Source organism: Kogia breviceps, chromosome 12 (genome assembly GCF_026419965.1).
Source record: "Kogia breviceps isolate mKogBre1 chromosome 12, mKogBre1 haplotype 1, whole genome shotgun sequence".
Lineage (NCBI taxonomy): Eukaryota > Metazoa > Chordata > Mammalia > Artiodactyla > Physeteridae > Kogia > Kogia breviceps.
In genome coordinates, this window is record NC_081321.1 from 82,172,088 (window position 1) to 82,198,234 (window position 26,147).

The 26,147-nt window shown below is 36.2% G+C and overlaps 2 protein-coding genes across 2 annotated transcripts in view; one reads left to right on the top strand and one right to left on the bottom strand.

Moving 5' to 3' along the window:
• The window catches only part of ANKS1B (ankyrin repeat and sterile alpha motif domain containing 1B), a 1,077,938-nt gene that overhangs the window by 791,205 nt on the left and 260,586 nt on the right, over nucleotides 1–26,147 (bottom strand). The window contains exon 9 of the mRNA XM_067009945.1: nucleotides 18,406–18,549. Coding sequence (XP_066866046.1) covers nucleotides 18,406–18,549 — 144 coding nt within the window. The remainder of the gene's footprint in view (nucleotides 1–18,405; nucleotides 18,550–26,147) is intronic.
• Nucleotides 12,356–13,018, top strand: GARIN6 (golgi associated RAB2 interactor family member 6). Its single transcript, XM_059081442.1, has one exon. The coding sequence runs from the start codon at nucleotides 12,356–12,358 to the stop codon at nucleotides 13,016–13,018; it is 663 nt and encodes a 220-aa protein (XP_058937425.1).

Sequence of the window (26,147 nt, forward strand, 5' to 3'; positions counted from 1 at the left end):
ATAACACAGAGCTATTTATATTTTTAGTGGGATGTGTAATAATAAAAAATAAAAGAAGCTTCATTTTGAAAAAAAAACCAGAAAACAAAAAACAGTATGATACTGGCACAAAAACAGAAATATAGATCAATGGAACAGGACAGAAAGCCCAGAGATAAACTCATACACATATGGTCACCTAATCTATGAAAAAGGAGGCAAGAATATACAATGGAGAAAAGACAGCCTCTTCAATAAGTGGTCCTGGGAAAATTGGACAGCTACATATAAAGAATGAAATTAGAACACTCCGTAACACCATACACAAAAATAAACTCAAAATGGATTAAAGATCTAAATGTAAGGCCAAACACTATAAAACTCTTAGAGGAAAACATAGCCAGAACACTCTATGACATAAATCACAGCAAGATCCTTTTTGACCCACCTCCTAGAAAAATGGAAATAAAAAAAAATAAACAAATGGGACCTAATGAAACTTAAAAGCTTTTGCACAGCAAAGGAAACCATAAACAAGATGAAAAGACAACCCTCAGAATGGGAGAAAATATTTGCAAACGAAGCAACTGACAAAGGATTAATCTCCAAAATATACAAGCAGCTCATGCAGCTCAATGTCAAAAAAGCAAACAACCCAATCCAAAAATGGGCAGAAGACCTAAATAGACATACCTCCAAAGAAGATATACAGATTGCAACAAACACATGAAAGGATGCTCAACATCACTAATCATTAGAGAAATGCAAATCAAAACTACAATGAGATATCACCTCACAGCATTCAGAATGGCCATCATCAAAAAATCTACAAACAATAAATGCTGGAGAGGGTGTGGAGAAAAGGGAACCCTCTTGCACTGTTGGTGGGAATGTAAATTGATACAGCCACTATGGAGAACCATATGGAGGTTCCTTAAAAAACTAAAAATAGAACTATCATATGATCCAGCAATCCCACTACTGGGCATATACCCTGAGAAAACCATATTTCAAAAAGAGTCATGTACCACAATGTTCATTGCAGCTCTATTTACAACAGCAGGACATGGAAGCAGCTTAGTGTCCACTGACAGATGAATGGATAAAGAAGATGTGGCACATATATACAATGGAATATTACTCAGCCATAAAAAGAAACGAAATTGAGTTATTTGTAGTGAGGTGGATGGACCTAGAGTCTGTCATACAGAGTGAAGTAAGTCAGAAACAGAAAAACAAATACCACATGCTAGCACATATATATGGAATCTAAAAACAACAAAAAAGAAAAGGTTCTGAAGAACCTAGGGGCAGGACAGGAATATAGATGCAGATGTAGAGAATGGACTAGAGGACATCGGGAGGGGGAAGGGTAAGCTGGAACAAAGTGCGAGAGTGGCATGGACATATATACACTACCAAATGTAAAATAGAAAGCTAGTGGGAAGCAGCCGCACAGCAGGGTGATCAGCTTGGTGCTTTGTGACCACCTAGATGGGTGGGCTAGGGAGGGTGGGAGGGAGATGCAAGAGGGAGGAGATATGGGGATATATGAATACGTATAGCTGATTCACTTTGTTATACAACAGAAACTAACACACCACTGTAAAGCAATTATAGTCCAATAAAGATGTTAAAAAAAAAAGAAAAAAAGAGAATAAAATAATCAAATTTTTTAAATGGATACAGAACTTGACTAGACATTCTCCAAAGAAGATATATGAATAACCAATAAGCATATGAAAATATGCTCAACATCACTTAATTGTTAGAGAAATGCAAATTAATATTACAGTGAAATGTCACCTGAAGCCCATTAGAGTAGCTACTATCAAAAAAAAATAACAGAAAATAACAAGTGTTGATGAGGATGTGGAGAAATTCGAACACTTGTGCATTGCTGGTGGAAATGAATGATGCAGGGAACTATAGAAAACAGTATGGTGGTTCCTCGAAAAATTAAAACTAGAATTTCCATATGATCCAGAAATTTCACTACTGAGTATTTATCCGAAGAACTGAAAGTACGATCTCAAAGAGGTATTTGCACATCCATATTCACAGAAGCATTATTCACAAGACCCAAAAGGTGGAAACCACCCAAGAATCCATCAATGGATGAATGGATAACAAAATGTGGTACATAGATACAATGGAATATTACTCAGCTTTAAAAAGGAAATTCTAAAACATGCTGTATATTATGTGGATAAACCTTGAGGACGTTATGCTAAGTAAAATAACCAGTCACAAAAAAACAAATACTGATATGATCTCACTTAAATGAGGTAGAGTAGTCAAAATCAAGAGACAGAAAGTAGAGTGGTGGTATACTTTAAAATCGTTACTATATTAAATGTGTATTTAACCACAATTTTTTTTTAAGTTCAACAGGGAAATTTATGCAAATATAACATTTAAAATCAATAGAGAGGGACTTCTCTGGTGGCACAGTGGTTAAGAATCCACCTGCCAATGCAAGGGACACGGGTTCGAGCCCTGGTCCAGGAAGACCCCACATGCCATGGAGCAACTAAGCCCATACGCCACAGTTACTGAGCCTGCACTCTAGAGCCCGCAAGCCACAACTACTGAGCCCACGTGCCACAACTACAGAAGCCCGTGTGCTTAGAGCCCATGCTCCATAACAAGAGAAGCCACCGCAATGAGAAGCCTGAGCACCACAACGAAGAGTAGCCCCCGCTCGCCATAACTAGAGAGAAAGCCTGTGCACAGCAACTAAGACCCAACGCAGCCAAAAAAAAGAAAAATGAATTGAGAAAGGCTGGACTATTCAATGAATGGTGCTGGTACAATTGATCATTAACTTGGGAGCGGGAAGGAACCCAGGATAAATTATAGAATTAAAAATACACACCATATATACATATATATATATGCATATATACTTACTTATACACATTATATGTTGACATTATTATACATTTACAGACATACCTCATTTTATTGTGATGCATGTAACTGTGCCTTCACAGATTTTGTACAAATTGGAAGTTTCTGGCAACCCTGCATTGAACAAGTCTATAATTGCCTTTGTTCCAAAGCATTTGCTCACTTCATGTCTCCATGTCACATTTTGATAATTCACAATGTTTCAAACTTTTTCATTATTATTATATTGTGGTGATCTGTGATCAGTGATCTTTGATGTTACTATTGTAATTGTTTGGGGGCCCCATGAACAGTGCCCAAGTAAAAAGGAAAACAATCGATAAATGTGTGTGTTCTGACTGCTCCACCAACCAGCCTTTCTCTTCCTCTCCTCAGGCCTCCTTTTTCCATGACACAACAATATTGAAATTATGCCAGTTAATAACCCTACAGTGGCCTGTAAGTGTTCAAGTGAAAGGAAGAGTTGCATGTTATCTCACTTTAAGTCAAAGCCTAGAAACAATTAAGCTTAGTGAGGAAGACATCCTGAACGCTGAGACAGTCCAAAAGCTAGGGCTCTTGTGCCAAATAATCAGCCAAGTTGTGAATGCCAAGGAAAAGCCCTTGAATAAAATTTAAAGTGCTACTGCAGTGAACACACAAATGATGAGAAAGTGAAACAGCCTTATTGCTGATACAGAGAGTTTCAGTGGTCTGGATAGAAGATTAAACCAGCCATAACATTTCCTTAAGCCAAAACCTAATCCAGAGCAAGTCCCTAGCTCTCTTCAATGCTATGAAGGCCTAGAGAAATGAGTAAACTGCAGAAGAAAAGTTTGAGGCTAGCAGAAATTGGTTCATGCGGTTTAGGGAAAGAAGCTGTCTCCAAAATATAAAAGTGTAAGGTGAAGAAGCAAGTGTTGATGCAGAAGCTGCATCAAGTTATTCAGAAGATCTAGCTAAGATAATTAATAAAGGTAGCTATACTAAACAACAGATTTTCAATTTAGAGAAACAGCCTTATATTGGAAGAAGATGCCATCTAGGACCTTCATAGGTAGAGAGAAGTCAATGCCTGGCTTCAAAGCACCAAAGGACAGGCTGACTCTCATGTTAGGAGCTAATGCAGCTGGTGACTTCACGTTGAAGCCAATGCTCATTTACCATTCTCAAAATCCTAGGGCCCTAAAGAATTATGCTAAATCTACTCTGTCTGTGCTCTAAAAATGAAAAACAAAGCCTGGATGACAGTCCATCTGCTTACAACGTGGTTTACTGAATACTTTAAGTCCACTGTTGATACTATTCAGGAAAAAAAAAATTATTTTCAAGATATTACTGCTCACTGACAAGCACCTGATCACCCATGAGCTCACATAGAGATGTACGAGATTCATGTTGATTTCATGACTGCTAACACAACATTCATTCTGCAGCCCATGGATTAAGGAATCATTTTGACTTTCAAGTATTATGATTTAAGAAATACATTTGTAAGGCTAAGCTGTCATAGATTATGATTCTTCTGATGCATCTGGGCAGTCAACTGAAAACCTTCAGGAAAGGATTCACCATTCTAGATGCCACTAAGAACATTTATGATTCATGGGAAGAGATCAAAATATCAACATTAACAAGAGTTCGGAAGAAGTTGATTTCAATCCTCATGAATGACTTTTGAGGAGTTTAAGACTTCAGTGGAGGAAGTAACTGCAGATGTGGTAGAAACTGCAAGAGAACAATAATTAGGATTGGAGCCTGAAGATGTTACTGAATTGCTGCAGTCTCATGATAAAACTTTAATGGACGAGGAGATGCTTCTCACGAATGAGCAAAGAGAGTGGTTTCTTGAGATGGAATCTACTCCTGGTGAAGATGCTGTAGGTTGATAGAGCAGCTGCAGGGTTTGAGAGGACTGACTCCAATTTTGAAAGAAGTTTTACTGTGGGTAAAATGCTATAAAACATCCTTGCATGCTACAGGGAAATCATTCACAAAAGGAAGAATCAGTTGATGCAGCGAACTTCATTATGATCTTATGTTAAGAAATTGGCATGGCCACCCCAACCTGCAGCAAATACCACCCTGATGAGTCAGCAGCCATTGACATCGAGGCAAAATGCTCCACCAGCCAAAAGATTATAACTCTCTGAAGGCTCAGATCAGATGATGGATAGTTTTTAGCAATAAACTATTTTTACTGAAGTATAATTAATTGACTTACAATATTATATTAATTTCAGCTGTATGACACAGTGATTCAATATTTTTATGTATTACAAAACGATCACCACAATAAGTCGTTACCACCTAACACCATACAAATTTATTAGTGTTATCGACTATATTCCCTATGATGCACATTACAACACCATGGCTTACAACTGGAATATTGTACTTCTTAATCTCTCTTCCTATTTCACTCATCCCTTCACCCCCTCCTTTCTGTAAACTGCCAGTTTGTTCTCTGTATCATGAATCTGTTTATATTTTCTTATTCATTTACATTCAATGGTATTTATTTTTCTTTGCCTGACATTTTTCTTAGCATAATACCCTCTAGGTCCATCCATGGTATCACAAACAGCAAGAATTTTTTTTATGGCTGAGTAATATTCCATTGTGTATGTATATACCACACCTTCTTATCCATTCATTCATTGATAGTCACTTAGGCTGCTTCCAAATGTTGGCTATTATAAATAATACTGCAATGAACATAAGGGTGCATGTATCTTTTCAAACTACTGTTTTCATTTTCTTCAGATAAATACCCAGGAGTAGATTTGCTGGATTGTCTGCTAGTTCTATTTTTAATTGTTGGAGAGACTGCCATACTATTTTCCATAGCAGTGACAATAGTTTACATTCCCGTCATCTGTGCTGGAGGGTTCCCTTGTCTCTACATCCTGGCCAACACTGGTTATTTGTTTTTTGTTTTTTTTTGTTGTTGTTGTCTTTGATAACAGCCATCCTGACAGGTGTGAGGTGATATCTCTTTGTGGTTTTGATTTGCATATCCCTGACCACTAGTGATGTTCAGCATCTTTTCATGTGCCTGTTGACTATCTGTATGCCTTCTTTGGAAAAATGTCTATTCAGATCCTCTGTCTACTTTTTAATCAAGTTGTTTGTTTTGATGTTGAGTTGAATGAGTTATTTGTATATTAACCCCTTATTGGATATACCTTTTGCAAATATTTTCTCCCATTCAGTAGGCTGTTTTCTTTTGTTGATAGTTTAGCTCACTGTGCAAAAGCTTTTTAGTTCGATGTAGTCCCATTTGTTTATTTTTGCTTTTATCTCCCTTGCCTGAGGAGACATAACCAAAAAAATATTGCTAAGACTGATGTCAAAGAGCATGTTTTCTTGTAGCAGTTTTATGGTTTCAGGTCTTATATTTAAGTCTTTAATCTATTTTGAGGGGGTTTTTTTGTATATGGTGTAAGAAAGTAGTCCAGTTTGATTCTTTTGCATGTAGCTGACCAGTTTTCCCAACACCATTTATTGAAGAGGCTGTCTTTTCCCCATTGTATGTTCTTGCCTCATTTGTCAGAGATTAATTGATCATATAAATGTGGGTTTATTTCTGGGATCTCTATTTTGTCCCATTGATCTATGTGTCTGTTTTTGCACCAGTACCATATTATTTTGATTACTATAGCTTTGTAGTGTAGTTTGAAATGAGGGAGCATGATACCTCCAGCTTTGTTCTTTCTCAACATTGTTTTGGCTGCTCAGGATCTTTTGTGTTTCCATAAAAATTTTAGAATTATTTGTTCTGTGAAAAATGCCATGGGTATTTTGATAGGGATTGCATTGAATCTGTAGATTGCCTTTGGAGGTGTGGTTATTTTAACAATATTAATTCTTCCAGTCCATATGTACAGTATATCTTTCCATTATATATCTTTCCATTATTTTGTGTCATCTTCAATTTCTTTCAGCAGAGGCTTATAGTTTTCTGAACAGCAGGTCTTTCACCTCCTTGGTTGGATTTATTCCTAGGTATTTTATTCTTATTGATGCAATTCTATATGGGATTGCTTCCTTAATTTCTCTTTCTGATAGTCCATTGTTGGTGTATAGAAACAACATATTTTTGTATATCAATTGTTTATCATGTAACTTGACTGAATTCATTTATTATATCTAATAGTTTTTTGGTGGCAACTTTAGGATTTCTACATATAGTATCATGTCATCTGCAAACAGTGAGACTTGGTTATTGTTTTGGGGGGTTTTTGTTTTATTTTGTTTTTAGGCCACGCCATGCAGCTTGCAGGATCCTAGTTCTCCGACCAGAGATTGAATCCGTGCCCTTGGCAGTGAAAGTGCAGAGTCCTAACCACTGGACTGCAAGTGAATTCCCAGTGAGAGTTTTATTTCTTCCCTTTCGATTTGGATTCCTTTTATTTATTTTTCTTTTCTGATTCTTGTGGCTAGGACTTCCAAAACTATGCTGAATAAAAGTGGTAAGTGTGTTCATCCTCGTTTTATTCCTGATCTTAAAGGAACTGCTTTCTGCTTTTCAGCATTGAGTATGGTGCTGTTTATGACAATTTAGGTATTTTCTAAGACAAAATAGGTTTTCTGTACCATATCACTTCCTTCCTTCATATCACTTCCTTCCTTGAAGTTATAGTTGATTTTCAGTGTTGTGCCAATCTCTGCTGTGCAGCAAAGTGACTCAGTTATGGAAGAATCTTTAATAGTCACAGTTATGTTCAAGGCAATCTAGGCTTTTTCTATCATGCTACTCAAAATTATTCCTGCTCCTATCCACTGCCCAACTCCAAAGCCACTTCCACATTTTAGTGTATTTGTTACAGCAGCATCCCACTTCTAGGTACCAAAATGTGTGTTAGTTTCCCAGGGCTGCTATAACACATTATCACAAACTCAGTAGCTTAAAACAACAGAAATTTATTCTCTTACAGTTCTGAATGTCAGAAGTCCAAAACGATTCTCACAGGGCTAAAATCAAGGTATTGGTGGGGCTGGTTCCTCTAGGGGAGAATGCATTTCCTACTCTTCAGCCAACTGCATTCCTTGGTTCACGGCCACATCACTTCAACCTCTGTATCCATCATCACATATCCTTCTCTGACTTTGACCCTCTATCCTTTTTAAAAAATATTTATTTATTTACTTACTTATTTATTTTGGCTGCACTGGGTCTTTGTCGTGGCACACAGGATCTTCGTTGCAGCAGGTGGCATCTTTAGTTGCAGCATGAGGACTTCTTAGTTGTGGCATGTGGGCTTCTTAGTTGTGGTATGCAGGCGTCTTAGTGCAGCATGTGGACTTCTTAATTGCGGCATGCATGCGGGATCTAGTTCCCCAAGCAGGGATCAAACCCTGGCCCCCTGCATTGGGAGTACAGAGCCTTACCCACTGGATCACCATAAGGACCGCTGGGCTCACACTGGGTCCACCTGGATAATCCAGGGTATCTCCTCACCTCAGGATCCTTAACTTAATAATATCTGCAAAGTCCCTTTGCCATGTAAGGGCACATATTCATAAGTTGTAAAGATTAGATATGGGCATCTTTGGAGGGAATTAATCTGCCTACTACAGCCATGTCCATTTTTTTTTTTTTTTTTTTTTTTTTTTTTTTTTTTTTTTTTTTTTTTGCGGTATGCGGGCCTCTCACTGTTGTGGCCTCTCCCGTTGCGGAGCATAGGCTCCGGATGCGCAGGCCCAGCGGCCATGGCTCACGGGCTTAGTTGCTCCGCGGCATGTGGGATCCTCCCGGACCAGGGCACGAACCCGTGTCTCCTGCATCGGCAGGCGGACTCTCAACCACTGCGCCACCAGGGAAGCCCAGCCATGTCCATTATTAACCGAATTCTGCTTAAAATGTTTAACCCATATTTTCACTTATATAGTTTTAAGCACTGCCCCCACTGAATGCTCATCTTACTGAACTAAAACTTTTGTCATTTCCATATTTCAAATGTTGCTTCTTTTAAAAGCTTGGCAAGAAGAAATTCAGCAACAGAATAAGATTATGTATTGCATCACAAATTCCCAGAGCTGTTAATATCTGAATAATTCCTTATTATTTTTGTTTGGAATATTTCCAAAGTATGTAGTAGTTTTATTACAGGGGAAAAGTTAAACCCCTATCCAAAACCGTAACTATTCTGGAGTTGAAAGATATCTAAAGTATCATCTCAATTTCAAGGATGACAAATATAAGGCCCAGGGAGGTTAAATTATTTACCCAGTGACACAAACTCTTATGTAGAGAAGGAACATAAATTTATTTTAAGAATGTCTAATGACTAACTATGAAAAGCTAAGAGCTGCTGCATTTACATAAAAATAATTTATTAAAATTTTTTTATTGAATTTATAGTTGATTTTCAGTATTGTGCCAATCTCTACTGTGCAGCAAAGTGACTCAGTTATACATACATAGACATTCGTTTTTTATATTCTTTTCCATTATGGTTTATCACAGTATATTGAATATAGTTCCCTGTGCTATACAGTAGGACCTTGTTGTTTACCCATTCTAAATGTAATAGTTTGCATCTACCAACCCCAAACTCCCAGTCCATCCCTCTTCCTCCCCCCTTCCCCCTGGCAACCACAAGTCTGTTCCCTTTGTCTATGAGTCTGTTTCAGTTTTGTAAATAGGTTCACTTATGTCTTATTTTAGATTACAGATATAAGTGATATCATATGGTATTTGTCTTTCTCTTTCTGACTTACTTCACTTAGTATGATAATCTCCAGTTGTATCCATGTTGCTGCAAATGACATTATTTCATTCTTTTTTATGGCTGAACAGTATTGTGTATGTGTATACAACCACAACTTCTTTATCCATTCATCTGTTGATGGACATTTAAGTTGTTTTCATGTTTTGGCTATTGTGAACAGTGCTGCTATGAACATAGGGGTGCATGTTATCTTTTGGCACAGAAACAGGCATATGGATCAATGCAACAGAATAGAGAGCCCAGAAATAAACCCATACACCTATGGTCAATTAATCCTTGACAAAGGAGGCAAGAATATAAAATGGGAAAAAGACAGTCTCTTCAGCAAGTGGTGCTTGGAAAGTTGGACACCTGCATGTAAATCAATGAAGTCAGAACACACCCTCATACCATGTACAAAAATAAACTCAAAATGGCTTAAAGACTTAAACATAAGACATGACACCATAAAACTCCTGGAAGACAGCATAGGCAAAACATTCTCTGACATAAATCATACAAATGTTTTCTTAGGTTAGTCTCCTAAGAATTTATTAATCTCAGTTCCAGGTAGATTTTTTATTTAGCCATCTGAGCTTCTTAAGTATTGAAGCAAATATTAAGATAGTTTTCTAAATACCTAGAGGAATTTCAGATAAAATTCATCAGACTCATGAAAATAGACATATTTGCCAGAACACTACACATGATAGTTATCAGGCCAAGTAAGAGAGGTTCTACTGTTGTTGGTCTAATGACTGGTTAGGAAAAAATCCTGAAAGTCCTTAGGCCCTACAAGTAATATAGCTTCTGGTTTCCCTGGAGACAAGGCAATTAGCTCAGTGGTCTAGTGGAAGCCTAAGATAAATATCTTGTAACATGTGCACAGCATAAAAGTGCTTTTAAGAAAATCGGTATACCTTCACTTTATTTTTTAAGAAGCACCTAAATTAAATTATACTGTATCCAGTGGTACCTATTCCTTTCAACAAATACCAGAACCTCTTGGATACATTTGAAAGGTTAGTTTGATTAGTAAACGTATGTTAGGCTTATTCTTTTTGCTAATTATAAATAATGTAGACATGAAGTGGAAATCAAAATATAAAGACTTTGGACAGGCCAGTAAGAATTGCTATTGGTTTGTGACTAGGCCTCTCAATAAATAAAGAATAAAATATTTATATTACCAGGAACAACCAGATACTTCAAGATGAAGGGAAGAAAATGTTCACTTTTACTTATAGAACTGAAGACTCAAAAAATATGGCTTTATGTGTGTACGTATGTGCGTGTTATGTACATTGTCATGCCAATAAAGATACTTTAATCTTACTGAATTTATAATATTTATAATAGCTGGTAAAATTTCTCAGAACTTTTTTTAGTAGGCCAATTTGATAATGAGTAAAGAATAGAGCATAAATGTGATGTTTAAGGCTCTTTTCACCATATAGTCAGGGTACAGACGTCTAGGGAAAATCTCAGCATTTTGAGGGTGTGTCTAAACATAAAATTTTTGACGGCTGTAAAAATAGATATTGTTAATAAAAATATCTTTACTCTTCCTGTTAATAGAAATAATAATCCTAATAAAAAATAGAAAGTATAAAGAAAATAAAAATTACACCATCCAGAAATAAGTACTTTAAACATTTCACTGAACATATTATACTTTCATACCCAAACACACACACACAGACGATTTTACGTAAATTGGACCACAAGTATAAAGCTAGTTTGAAATGTTTGTTTTGCTCTTTTTCTTAAAAAAAAAATCAGGTATATCTTTTCATTTCAATAAATAGGGAACTACATAATCATTCTTGTGGCTTCAGAGTATTCTTTCATAGGATGCTCCATAATTTATTTAACCAAATCCTCACTGTAAGATATTAATCCTGTTTATGACATTTTTTGCTACAATAAACCTTGATAAACATTCTGTACCTCCAGCTTGTTTACCACCTTGTCCAATTCTCTTTAAGGTAAACTGTCTACAATTAATTTTAGCTGTCTGCAGTTAGAAGTGCTGGATAAGACAGTATGCATATTTTAACTCATACCTAACAGAACGTTTGTCTAACCCTTTCTGAAAGCAATTTGTCAGTATGTATTAAGATCCTTAGATGTGCCCATGGGAGGAGGGGTGGTCTGTTGATCTGTGGCAGTGTGGCCTTGTGAGGGGTTTAGGCCTAGTTGGAAGCTACAGTTTCTGGAGGAGAGGTGCAGTGGAATTACGACTGAATACCAATATCTGTGCACATCAACATCTGTGCACCCTGACATCTACTAGGGCCCTGGCCTCTGCATGCCCTGACAACTCCATGCTCTAGGCAGGGCACAGTCAGGTCAAGGAGCAACTGTCTCTAGCACTGAGCAGTCAGTAATCAGCTCCCCCACCCTGTCCTCAGTCACTCAGAGACAAAGCCTGCAGAAGACCACTGCTAGCCCACCTGCCAGAGAGACCAGGGAAACAGGACGCCCTGCAAGGTGTGGTAAGGAAGGTGCGGAGGAGCCTCTAGGAGCTGTCTTGATAAAAGATAGCGATGGGGCTTCCCTGGTGGTGCAGTGGTTGAGAGTCCGTCTGCCGATGCCGGGGACACGGGTTTGTGCTCCGGTCTGGGAAGATCCCGCGTGCCGTGGAGCGGCTGGGCCCGTGAGCCATGGCCGCTGGGCCTGCGCGTCCGGAGCCTGTGCTCCGCAACAGGAGAGGCCACAACAGTGAGAAGCCCGCGTACCGCAAAAAAGAAAAAAAAAAGATAGCGATGAACAGCCAACATACATTACCATACTACAAAGCTGAAGGCAGCCTTGCAATGAGCATGTTTAATACCTCCATGGGGAAACTGCAGCAACAGCTGTACAAGGGGGAGTACCCTATATTCCACTATGCACCAGTGTTTGAGAGTGACTTTATACAGGTCAGCAGAAAAGGAGAAGTGATTGATGTGCACAACCAGGCCCGAATGGTGACTGTGGGCAGCGTTCGTACCAGCCCCCGCCTCACACTACCTGATATCATGCTGCTGGCTCGACCAGCTGCTATCTGTGATGACTATAACAGATACGGCCCTGTCACCCAGGAAGGAGGTAAAAAGCCTACACAGATCTTAGAGCTAACCAGGCTGCTTCCCTTGAAGTTTGTAAAGATATCCATCCATAACAGTAAAAAACAACAGCTCCACCTGAAGCTTGCCACTGGCAAGCTTCAGCTGTGTCCCCCTTCAGATACAAGAGATCTTTTTATTCAGTGGGAAAACCTCATTTACATCCTGAGACCACCGGTAGAGGCTTACAGCAGCACCCAGGTCATTCCAGCTAGGGACACTCTGGACATAACTGGGTTTGAGGAAGAGAGTAAGTGCCCAGTGGTAAGCACTCTGCAATCTCTAAAAGACGAGGCCAAGGTGCTTAGGGAGAAGAGCTAAAGGTCCTGCAGAGGCTTTGGTACACAGGCTCACCTGGAAAATACATGGATTTTTGGAAGGACTCAGGACCAAATGAGCCTCATTTGGAGGCCATGGCACACTGAGGAGGTTCCTAGTACTTCTCCAAAGTGGTCCCCAAGGCTGTATTTCAAAGATTCCTTAGCTGTCGTCAACCCTTAATTTCATATCCAATATTGTATTGCCATCTGCAGCATCCTGACCATCCAATCTATTCTTTTTTTATGTTTCTCTTGCTTTTCTCATTTTTTTATTGGAGTATAGTTGCTTTACACTGCTGTGTCAGTTTCTCTGTACAGCAAAGTGAATCAGCCACACATATACATATATCCCCTCTTTTTTGGATTTCCTTCCCATTTAGGTCACCACAGAGCACCGAGTAGAGTTCCCTGTGCTGTACAGTAGGTTCTCATTAGTTATCTATTTAATACGTAAGAGTGTATATATGTCAATCCCAATCTCCCAATTCATCCCACCCCCCGCTTTCCCCTTGGTATCCACACATTTGTTCTCTACATCTGTGCCTCTATTTCTGCTTTGCAAATAAGATCAACTATACCATTTTTCTAGGTTCCATATATAGATAGATAGACAGATATCACATTAATATATGATATTTTTCTCTTTCTGACTTACTTCACTCTGTATGACAGTCTCTAGGTCCATCCACATCTCTGTAAATGACACAGTTTTGTTCCTTTTTATGGCTGAGTGATATTCCATTGTATATATGTACCACCTCTTCTTTATCAATTCATCTGTCGACAGACACTTAGGTTGCTTCTATGTCCTGGCTATTGTAAATAGTGCTGCAATGAACATTAGGATGCATGTGTCTTTTTGAGTTATCGTTTTCTCAGGGTATATGCCCACTAGTGGGATTGATGGGTCATATGGTAGTTCTATTTGTAGTTTTTTAAGGAACCTCCATACTGTTCTCCATAGTGGCTGTATCAATTTACATTCCCACCAACAGTGCCAGAGTGTTCCCTTTTCTCCACACCCTCTCCAGCATTTAGTGTTTGTAGATTTTTTGATGATGGCCATTCTGACCGGTGTGAGATGATATCTCATTGTAGTTTTGGTTTACATTTCTCTAATGATTTTGATGTTGAGCATTCTTTCATGTGTTTGTTGACAATCTGTATATCTTCTTTGGAGAAATGTCTATTTACGTCTCCTGCCCATTTTTGGATTGGGTTGTTTGTTTTTTTGATATTGAGCTGCCTGAGTTGCTTATATGTTTTGGAGATTAATCCTTTGTCAGTTGCCTCGTTTGCAAATATTTTCTCCCATTCTGAGGGTTGTCTTTTCATCTTGTTTATGGTTTCCTTTGCGGTGCAAAAGCTTATAAGTTTCATTAGGTGCCATTTGCTTATTTTTTTAAATTTCCATTTCTATAGGAGGTGGATCAAAAAGGATCTTGCTGTGATTTATGTCATAGAGTGTTCTGCCTATGTTTTCCTCTAAGAGTTTGATAGTGTCTGGCCTTACATTTAGGTTTTTAATCCATTTTGAGTTTATTTTTGGTATTTTGGTATGGTGTTAGGGAGTGTTCTAATTTCATCATCCAATCTATTCTTGAACATACTCCAACCCAGCTAAGCTGATATGTTGCAGAATGTATGTCTCCCCGTGACTGCCTTGTACTGATTTTTGTATATACATCAGTGACAGTGAGATGTGCACAATTTGCTAGTAGCTATCAAAATATTAAAGCACATACCACCTGACCAGCAGAAATACTAACAAAAGCGTATTTTAATAAGTGTTCTCACTGACACAAACTGTCCAAGCAAACTGGAATGATCATTGTGGTCACTGTGGAGACACTGTAGGGGGCACTGTTGCATCAAATGGGAGAGTGGACTTGAGAGCTCAAAATTCTTATTATACGCTCTTGTTATTTAGCTATAGGAATAGAAGGGAGCAGTCTTTCTGGTCTCACTTTATTTTACTTGTCTTTCCCTAGGCAAATGCTACCTATTTCTATGGAAGGAATCAAGATCAAGTGAGCATCAGGAGCCTTCACATAAACCCTGAAGTGTTTGGGGCCACCTATTATGATTATGCTGGGGAGGAATGAATTCATCATGCCTCCCACTTATAGTGCATTTAAGAGTTCACATAATTCTGCAATTACAAAGCCTACAGGGCCTGATAAAAGGAGCAATTGTAACAACAGGCACCACCACTGGTGCTGTGCATATGACTGCAACCATGTTTGCAGACTCAAAAGAGAAACACAGCCCTAGCAGGATCAGCCTTCCTAGATCCAGGAGGAAGTACAGTCAGCATGGTCATAGTGGTTGCTTTTAACATGTCTTAATATTGTTGTTAGCAAGGACTGCAAGCCCTCTTGTCCTCAGAGGGTACTTCTAGCCCATCAATAAGAGCTGTTGGCATCTCCCCATGGGGCAGCATGAGTATGGTGATTTCAGGAGCAGAGACTGCTGGCAAGCATGTTGCAAAACAGCTAAAGACTTAGTATCCAGACCCCTCATCTCAACCTTACAGAGTGAAGGCTACATGAGTGAACAGGATGGTGAACAGAGGGTCTCCACCCATCAGGACTGACTCTTTAGTAAAGAGCCTCAAAGCCCTGTACTGCACATGGTGCAGAGGTGGACATCTCATCTAAGACAGTGGAGGAAAGCAATATCATCCACCATAACACAACTCAACTCAAATTCTCTGCTCTAATAACATATGCTCTATTAACAGGAAAGGGTAGTAATAAAACTAAATAGGGATTTACAATGAGGCTCTGAACTATCTGTAACATTCCCTTCACTTGATATTGTGATTAAATGAACAGATGACAGAATAAAATGCTAAAGATTATTCTCAAAGATCCCGATACATCTATGATCTACATTTATTAGCCAAAGAAAATTCTAAAACTTCCAAAATACATAACCAGGGACAGAAGCAACCAACAGGAGGCAGGACAAGGTAAATTAAGCTTAGAAAGCAACATGACATCAAAGTTTTAAACTATAAATGTATTAAGCTATACTAGTGTGTCAACCATTGCACATTAATTTTGTTGTGAAATATAATAAAGTATTTTTATAGTTTTGCACCGTCACACATTAAAAATGTTATTGTAATTATATATACATGGATGGATGTATATATATATATATATATATATACACATATAAATGTTAAAGGGGAGCCCATAACAAATTGAGAACATTAGTAAAAGACTAGAAAAGAACGCTGATAAAAGAATTCTACTTTTGATTTGTTAGATTAAAGACATTAAAAAAACATACTGCATCTCAAGTAAATTTATAGATTTAATGCAGTAACAATTAAAATCCCAATAAGAATACTTTTTAAACTTGACATAGTAATTATAAAATATAAATTTAAAAAGCAGACAATGTCAGTTAATAGTTTTAATATAATAATGATTTCTCCTGCCATATATATGTACAAATATCAAAAGTGGGCCATTGTTTTTAAAAATAGGAAAATTAAGAGGTTCAGAAGAAACCCCACACCAAACAGGATGAAATATAATGAAAGTAATGGGAGTTATTGCCAAATGGAAAGTCATAGAAAAACCATATATCAACAAGTTAAAAACAAATATAGAGCCATATTTGAAATTTGTTAAAGGAATTCTGGATGAAATGAATCAAAAAAAAAAATAAGACCAAGAAGCTTAATGAATCTGATAGTTTAAAAAACTACACAATATACGCTCATACAATATTAAGAAAAAAAGAAAAGCTGCAGGCTGGGAAACATTTTATGGTAAATGTAACTACTAAAATAGTAATACTCAATACTTATTGGAGCAATGCAAGTCTCCAAAGAAAAATAGTCAAAGAAAAATATTTAAAAATTATAAACCAAAAGCAAGTTACTACCAAGCCTACTACCAAACCTAATAAAACAAAATAAATTAACATTTAAAAAATAAATGTTAGTAAGGTAATGGTGAACCCAGATACAGTCATATATTATTGATAGCTTAGAGCCCTACTACTTTATAAGAATTCTACTTTTAAAATAAAAAATACAAAGGTGTTAATTTTATAAAACAAAAAAACATTCAATTATTGGTAAATTGTTAAGCAGATAAGAGAATAAAAATAAAACCTATGTTTCTTAATTTCCTTTCTTGTATACCCTTCTATATATGAGGTAAAACTCTATATGTAAAAACTTTAAGTGAAGAAATGAAACCCTACAGAACATACACACATTTATTTATTATTTAATTCAACTACTACTTAATTCTGACAACATGCCAGGAACAATGTTGGCATTAGATCGTAGACACCAAGCAACACATAGTCTCTACCTTTATGGATCTCACAGCCCAGTATATATTGATAACAATTCTGTAATGGTTAGTATAAATTGTCATAAAGTTCTATAAATAGTTCATATTAAGGTGAAGAGATTCTTTAAGTACTATATGCTGATTTGATTATCCTAGTTAGCATGCCACAATAAATTTATATTGGAATTTGGGTGGCTGTGATCAAATTATGACATACATGTAAAAACATGTAATTGTTTCTTAGATAAAATTGTTTCATATTTGTTGCAAAACAGAAAATATTTTTGAGATATAATGAGTTATTTTCTGTCCTAGATTATTTTTGCACTCATGTTCTATGTGGTTACATATACATACCTTTGCCATTACACTGTTTTTCATATTAAGTGCTTTTTTGTCTTCATGTAGAGATATTTTCTTTGTGGCTTCAAATTTCCTAATTCTGTTTGGCTTATTTTATTTATTTCTGAAACTCCTCTAAGGGCTTGCGGACCACAGTACACAACAAAAATTTGAAGGTGACACAATAGAATTAAAAGTGACTCAATGAGTAGTGAAATGATTTCAAAATTGTAAATTATGTTTTAGTGTTCTGGTCTCATTTTTGAATTGTAGTGCATAATCTTCAGTGGCACACATTATTCTACGATATTCCATTGTGCTAAGAAAAGTAATCACTGCTGCTTTTAAAGAGCTTTCATATGCTTCCTTTTAAATCATTTTTATTATTATTTAAATATAAATTGTGATTTAATTTCAAAATAGCATTTTTTTAATGAAATATTTCCAAATCATACATAATAAAACTTCATAAACAACTCAATTTTTCTGGAACTAGCATCATGACCAAAATAAAACAAGCACAAAAAATTGTATACAGTATGTGTTTGCATATGCATACATGTACAGCTAATTACATAAGCATTTTACTGACTTTCAACTGAAGAAAAATTACAAAGTGAAGAAGACACTAATTGGATTTGCAGAGGGGAAGAAAAAAGATTTACTTAAAAACATAGGCAACCATTTTTATGTTTTATTGTACCTTAAGAAAGCAAACCATTACCTGTGCAAGAATGGGGAAGCCAAGGTTCCTACATCCATTACAAGGAGTTAATGCTTCCCAGAGTCCTGAGGGCCCACAAGTGTTTTCATCATCATCTTCTTCTTCCACTTCTCCTGGTGACAAATTTATTGTAGATGAAGTTCTCTGAAATTAAATTTATATTATACCAATATATTATATCAATGTATATATTATATCAGTGTCATTTAGATATCTTAACATCAATTAAATTACATAAATTTCTTATGGTGTATGTTAGCAAGCAGAAGTCAGCTTAATTCTAGCCATAGTTATGTGGCTGTGCCATGTGAATCAGCCAAAAAACATGTATAATTCAACTCGAAGTTGAAAGAAAATTGAAAGTGAAAAACTGGATGAAAAAGACTGGTAAATTACAAAGTTCGTATTGAAGAACAGGACATGGAAATGACCAAGAAAATATAGGAATAGCAACAAATGAGAAAAATATTATGATTTCTAATGCAATCAGAGAAATAGCATGAAAATACTTTATTGAAACAGGAATTGATAAAAAGCCCATTTTTCACAATGTCACCAAAATGGTAGTCTCCTTTTTGAAAAAAAATGAGCTTCTTAAAATTTTGTATTATACATATAAGAGGAGTAATACTTTTAAAATTAATAATAGGACTTCCATGTTAAACATACATATTTACTTTTACTACTTCCCAAATCCCACTTAAATGACAGCAAAACTTTTATAAAAATGGTCTAAACCATAAGGAAAAGGACAACTGGAGGGATGTTAGCAGATGAGCAATATCAAGAAAATGATAAACAGATGATTTAGCAAATTAATTTAGCAAACTTGAGAAAACTGAAAGCAAAGTGCTTGCAAGGAGGAAGAATAAGAAGCAGATCTATTCACAATTCAACACCCTCAAAAGTGCTTTAGAATTAGAGAGACTGACTACCTGTGAAGGTGTAGGTGCTGGTGGAGCTGAAACAGAATGGAAACTCCACCTCAGCCAGCAGAGAAACTAAACCTTTACCACCTGACAAGAAATTGGTTTACATTCTGATGAGGTTGAAGCAAAGGGATTATGAATTTTAAGAATCTATGCACAATAAGCCGAGGGGTGCCTCGTTAAAAACAATGAAATTAAGTGAACATCTATGTAGTAAATGAAGATTCTCAACCTACCCCAGTGCCTTCCCACATTTGTCTTAGACAACATGGCAGCTAAGTTCATATCCTCCAGGTAGGATCCAAGAATATATTCCTCTCTGCAGAAATGGACCTCTCAAGAAAAGTGATCTGTATGTATTTAGGAAAATGATGGGGCGTCTATGCCTTAATGCCTACTGTGAAGCCCCATCTCTACAAACTCCATCCACATAAACAGTTCTTAATTTTTTGGTTAAATATGAACAAGAACACAAGGATCACCACATATTGGAAGGAAACCTTTAAAACAGGGGTCCCCAACCTCCAGAGACCCCTGTTAGGAACTGGGCCGCACAGCAGAAGTTAAGTGAGCAAAGCTTCATCTGCCACTCCCCATCACTCGCATTACTGCCTGAACCATCCTCCTCCCCCCATCTGTGGAAAAACTGTCTTCCATGAAACCAGTCCCTGGTGCCAAAAAGGTTGGGAACAACTGCTTTAACAGAACAAAATAAATATACAGAAAAACGTTATAAATAATATCCTCAGAGAGATAGAAGATATTTGCATCCCTAAAACAAGAACAGAATGCTACAAAACAAGTAAATGCATAAAATCCAATAGAACAGCTAGAAAATAAGTCACAGCAAATTTCCTAGAGGGCAGAACAAAAGATCAAAAGACGTTAAAAGTTAAGAAAATTAGGGGATCAAACGAAGAATGCTTCATGTAAAGGTGAGAAGAAATTGTCAAAGTAATAAGCAAGAAATTTTGTCAGAACTGAAGAAAAATTCCACATTCAAAGAGCGTGCTGAATACTCAGCAGACTGAATTTTTTTAAAAAATAGGAAAGACAATACGTTTGTCTAAAAATATTCAGAATTTAGTGTTCAGTGTACAACATTGATAGATCATGATTACTGAAGTTAGTAAAGATAGTTTACATACTGAATTGTAAACAGCACCCACCTCCCCCCAAAAGCTGTTACTTTTAAAAATAGAAAATAAGACTTCATAATATGACTGGTTTTTGTATTCACATCTTAAATTTCCCTTTATCAATTTTCAATAACTGAGAAATTATGAACTTCAGTAGTCCTTCAATCAGTTACTGTCTGTAAGATACAATAATAATGATAGCTACAATCTATTGAACACTCTATTATTCATTATTTTAATTCACACAATGCTTTCAGGCAAATACTAAACTAAGGCACAGAGAAGTCAAGTAAAACCCAAAGTCACAGAGCTGGTAAGTAACAGAAAAAGGATTCTAATCCAGACTGCCTGACTCTAGGGCATGTATATGTTTGATCAATGCTGTCTACAAAGATGAACAGAATGATCAAATGGGCATCTCCTTCACCAACTAATGATCAGTCACTGGTCTGACCATCACGGTGACACATAAGGCACTGTAAATGATTACATACTTGTCTAAGAATTATCAACATTTTATAGATTAATCAGTTTTCTTCCTCTGTCTCTTTCTCTGCCACAAAGAAAAACTCTGCTTATGTCTCACCCCAGCTCATAAATCTCCAATTATTTCCCATTGAACAGCAAATAATATCAAAATTCCTGAATATGGCTCAAGGTTTCATGGTCAAACTATTTTTTAGTTCTTTTTCTTACTCTATTTTACTCACCCCAGACTATAACCAAATGGAATTTTTTAGGCTTTCCTGATCTCTTCTATGTTTTATTCATGCCCCCACCTCACTTCTCCATATAGCTATTGTACTGGTTAAGAGTTTAGGCTCTAAAATTAGTCCTGGATTCAAGTTCTAACTCTCTTACTTATTAGCCTACTTAGTAGTGTGATTTTCATAAGATATGACCACTGTCCCCCTCACTTACCTCACCTATGCAGTGGGAAAACAGTACAGTAGTACCTCCCTCAGAATTTTTTCCTGATAATAAGGTAATGAATATAAAGTGCCTGAAACATAATAAGGTTTCAGTAAATATTAACTATTGTCTTTAGCTTTTATTCTCTTATAATCCCATTGATTCCTCAAAATACAGTTCAGATTTCACCTCTTACGTACATTTTTCCAGATTTCGCACAAACAGAAATGATGTTGCTCTCTTCTGAATGTCTATAGCTATTTCTGAGTGTTTGTGTATTGTGTTATTTCACACACACTTTGAGATGATAGACTGCATCATCTCTTTGGCAAAGAGCAAAAGCCTTAAAGTCAAACAAACATACATTTAAGATATACAAATAGATATACATTCCTGGCTCTGCCACATGCAAGCTGTGTGACTGAGCAAATCACATAAACTTACTAATCCTCAGTTTCCTTGTCTGCAAAGCAGGCACAATAATAGTTCCTACTTGATAGGGCTGTATGCAGATAAAATTAGTTGCTTGACAGCAACTGGTTCATAAAAAATAAACAATAAATGTTGCTTTTTTAAATTAAACTTTATCCTGAATGAGTTGTATACACACACACACACACACACACACACACACTCAACTTACTTATCCAACTTAATTGTAAGTTATCTGAAAGTAAACATGCCTTATTCACATTTGTATCTCTTACAATGTGTTGTGCATAACGTAATTTAATAATTATTTATTAAATAAATCATTAAATGAATTTCAAACTACCATTTTCATCTGACTACCTAGAAAATTTTACTAAAAATAAGAGGTGTGTAACATTGCATCACAAATCTCATTATTCTTATTTTAGTTTTATGTTATGTTAACCATTGACAATAGCATCAGCAGAAATAACAAATTTATCAGTGGTTTAGTACTGCCCCCTAAAGTCAGTATAGAAGTTAGCTGTGTACAACCATAGTTCTCCACACTTCACTGGTTTACAATAAAAGATGCCTGGGAAAGATTTTATCAAACTAAATATAACCTTCAAATATATGGGAAAGAAGTTACATGAACACACTTAAGTTCACAGTTTCCTTTATTTCAAATGTCTTTCAAAGTTTTTACTGGAGATCCAATTGTGTGCCTAAAGTTCCAGATGCCAGGAAATTCTTCCACAGAACATAAACCTAAATTTTCATAGTTTGGGCCTATTAGCTTTCTGGTTAATGAATAGTAATTATGCAGAAGAAATACTGGACAAGTTCTACATTGTTTCAGAGGATAAAAGTCATAATACATAAATACCATGGGGAGACAAATTTGAGCTCAATCAACGAAAAATACTTCTAGAATAATTACATCAGTCTAACATTGAAGAAATGGAATTTCCTTGTGATGTGAGATATATATACATATATATAATGTACATAAGAAATATATATAATATTAAAATTGTTATATAAAATGTTTTATGTAAATATTTTAATTACACATATTATAATTGTATAATTATATACAATATATTATATCATTTTCACATATTTTGTTAAACATAATTATGTTTATATAATAATTATATATAGCATATAACAACTATGCTATATGTTACATATATAAACATAATTATGTAATAATTATATATGGTTTATAGTTTAGAAAATGTTTTCAGATATGGAATAGCCCAATAAAGTAGGGTAGGAGTTATCCCTATTTAAAAGTGAAGAAACTAAGGTTCACAATGTTACTCAATTTGCAAGGTCACCCTACAAATGAGGGCAGATTATAATACAAGTCCTCTGACTCTGGGTCCTATAATCTTTCTATGACACTACTAATTAGAAGGAAGTTTCTAATTACTAGAGCTCTTCAAAGGACAAGAAATAGTCAAGATATTCAGAATATCGCAAAGGAATTTCTGTGTTATGTTATACTTTGTAATTGATGGCCTTTAAACTCTTTTTTTTTTAACTCTAAAATTCTGTAAGTCTAAGCAGCTAAAGTGTATACAGTTCAGGAAAAGGATCAAGGACCAGGTATGATCCAAAAGAGCCTCTTTAATCCCCATTGCTCAACTCCTGAATGCATGACTTTAGAAACATGGTGACAGTAGGAAAAGGGAAAATTCAAGGATGCCCATGTCCTGTCCAAAAGTCCCTGGAGGAAAATCAGAAACCTAGGCTGCTCGACATAGCCAGGATATAGGAGAGCAATGTGTGAGTGGGGAAATGGGATGATGGAATGAGACAAAGCTGTCCCTCATCCTATCAGAAATGCAAAAACCAAATTAAAAAGTAGGAAATCCGCCTAATAGAACTTTCAAATGCAAAGAGACTGGGCAAATAGACTCCAGGAAGGAGGCACTGTCAGAAATCGAGAGCAAACAAAGGAAGGAATAGGAGTCAGCAATCTGGAATTCAAGTCAGCAAGTCTTTTTGTCTTTGTTTTTCAAAACTGAAATTGGTTCATTAATTTTTAATGAAACTTAAAGTAATACATGTTTATTGTAAAACAAATCATTCAAAATAAAAAGTTATAAAAGAGAAAGTGAAGCTTCCCTAACCTCATTCCCAATGTAAACATTCAGTGCATATCCTTCCAGATTTGTACTCTTGTCCGATGCTTTTGTCAGAATAAATTGATATATATGCAATTGTATGCCAAAGAGTACTATTACTTTAACTTTCTATATATTTCCAACATTTCTAAAATACTCTCCACACTGTGACCAGAGAAAAAAATTTCTTATATGAGAATGTGAACATGTTACCCTTTTCCTTAAAAACTGGAAAAGACTATTACATAGTCTTTCATTGTTCTTTGGATAAAATTCAAAATTCTTAACATGATTCAAAAGGCAGTGTATGATTCGCCCTTACCTACCTCTCTAGTTTTGTCCCATTGCCACCATTCTTCTTCCCCTTTGCTCATAACATTTAAACACACTATGCTCTTTCTCTTGAATATACCAAACTTTCTCTTATCTAGAACTTTATATAACTAAGCACATAAGGTTTTCTCTTCCAGAAGCTGTTCGTTGTCTCCCAATATAACAGAACACCTAGCCCTCTTTTTCTATAGTAATAGAACCCTAACTTTTAGTTGGGCACATGTCTGCTTTGAATACAGACCACATTTCCTAGTCTCTGTCACAGCTACATGTGACCGTGTTGTTAAGTTATAACCCTGGGATATAAGAAGTGTTCTTAAAGTAATGAGGTATGTCCTTCTTCCTCCCTTTCCTCCTTCTGCTGATTGGAACGCTAATGAAATGGCTGGAGCTGGCACAGTCATCCTGAACCACGAGAGATCCTTGGAACTAGAGGACATACATAGTAGAACAACAAAATAGAAGAATACTGGGCTCCTTATACTGATGAGCTCTACCATCCTTGGACTGCCCAGCTCTAAGTTTTGCAAGTGGAGTGAAGTAAACTTCTTTTTAAGCCATTGTTATTTTGGATTTTCTGTTACTTGTTACTGTACCAAATCCTAATAAATAAATTCCTGGAGCACTCTCTTCTCTTGTCTTCATCGGGATTAATCTTATCTGTGTTCTAGGTATGAACTTAATTCACTCCCTTTGATAGTACTTTTTGATGTCCCAGTCAAAATTAGTTTCCTTTCTTACATGCTCTCATGGCACCCTGATATTTTTACAGTAATTATCACAAATAAAATGTTTACAGCTGCTTATGTGACTTTGGTTCAGTAACTGCTTTCCTTACTGGATTACAAACTGCATAACTGCAGAGATGTCTGTTGGTTTAGATACCACAAGCCCAGAACTTAGCACATTAAAGAACTTTCCATTGCATATCTGTTGATTGAATAAATGAATGAGTATCAGCTTTCCCTCAAAAATATTTTAATAATGTGAACATTCTCACCAATTCTAGGAAGCACCAACTTAACTGTAACCTTGAACTTAGTGTCTTTTATCTTCTGACTCCACTGTATTCACTTGCCCTCATTGTATTCATCCCATATTCAAACTACTGTACAGCTCAGTATCTACTTGATTTCATTAAAGAATGCATTTATTACCAACCATTAGTGAGCAATTTAGATTCTACCAAAAACTCTGCAGTGGAGAAGGAGAATAAGCTTTAAATTGCACAACTTAACCTCTCCTCCTCCCCAACAAATATTTGTCTCCTTGTGATGATGGCTGGGTGGAAGGGTGCCTTTATCTCCCTTGGGGGTCTATTTCTTCCCACAGAATTTTTTCATCTGCTCTTCAAATTCCTCTACCTTTTATAACACAGAGCAATGTAACTCTAGTATACACCTTATCTCCAAACTTGCACAGCCAATCTCATTACACAGGTGATCTTACTCAAGGGTTATTAATTTTTGTCAATTTGAAAGTCAACAACAAAAAAGCTTTATCAATGATTTTTTTATAATGCTTTTAAAGTTGGGGATCTAAGGGCTTACTGGGACACTGAGAAAGGAGGGAAATTGTAAAATGTTAAGCTGTTTCATTTATACCATAACTGTAACAGTGCCAATGATTAAACCAATAAAGGTCAGTGATCGCTTTACTCAAAAAGCAGAAGACTCGTTTATCTTAAGTTCAGTCCTGACAAAGAGATCACACGCCACAGTTTCATGTATTAGGGATGCTCAGCAAGACTAGTGTCAAATACAATATTTTCATCGGCTTATTAACACTAAATGTCTGCTTAAAATTTTCTGAGGATAACTCCAATGTTACCCTATACTATCTTCTCACCACAGTTATTTGCTCCAAGTTAGTGAAATTCA

Coding starts and splice junctions, on each gene's coding strand:
- GARIN6 (XM_059081442.1), top strand. CDS start 12,356: ATGAACAGCCAACATACATTACCATACTACAAAGCTGAAGGCAGCCTT.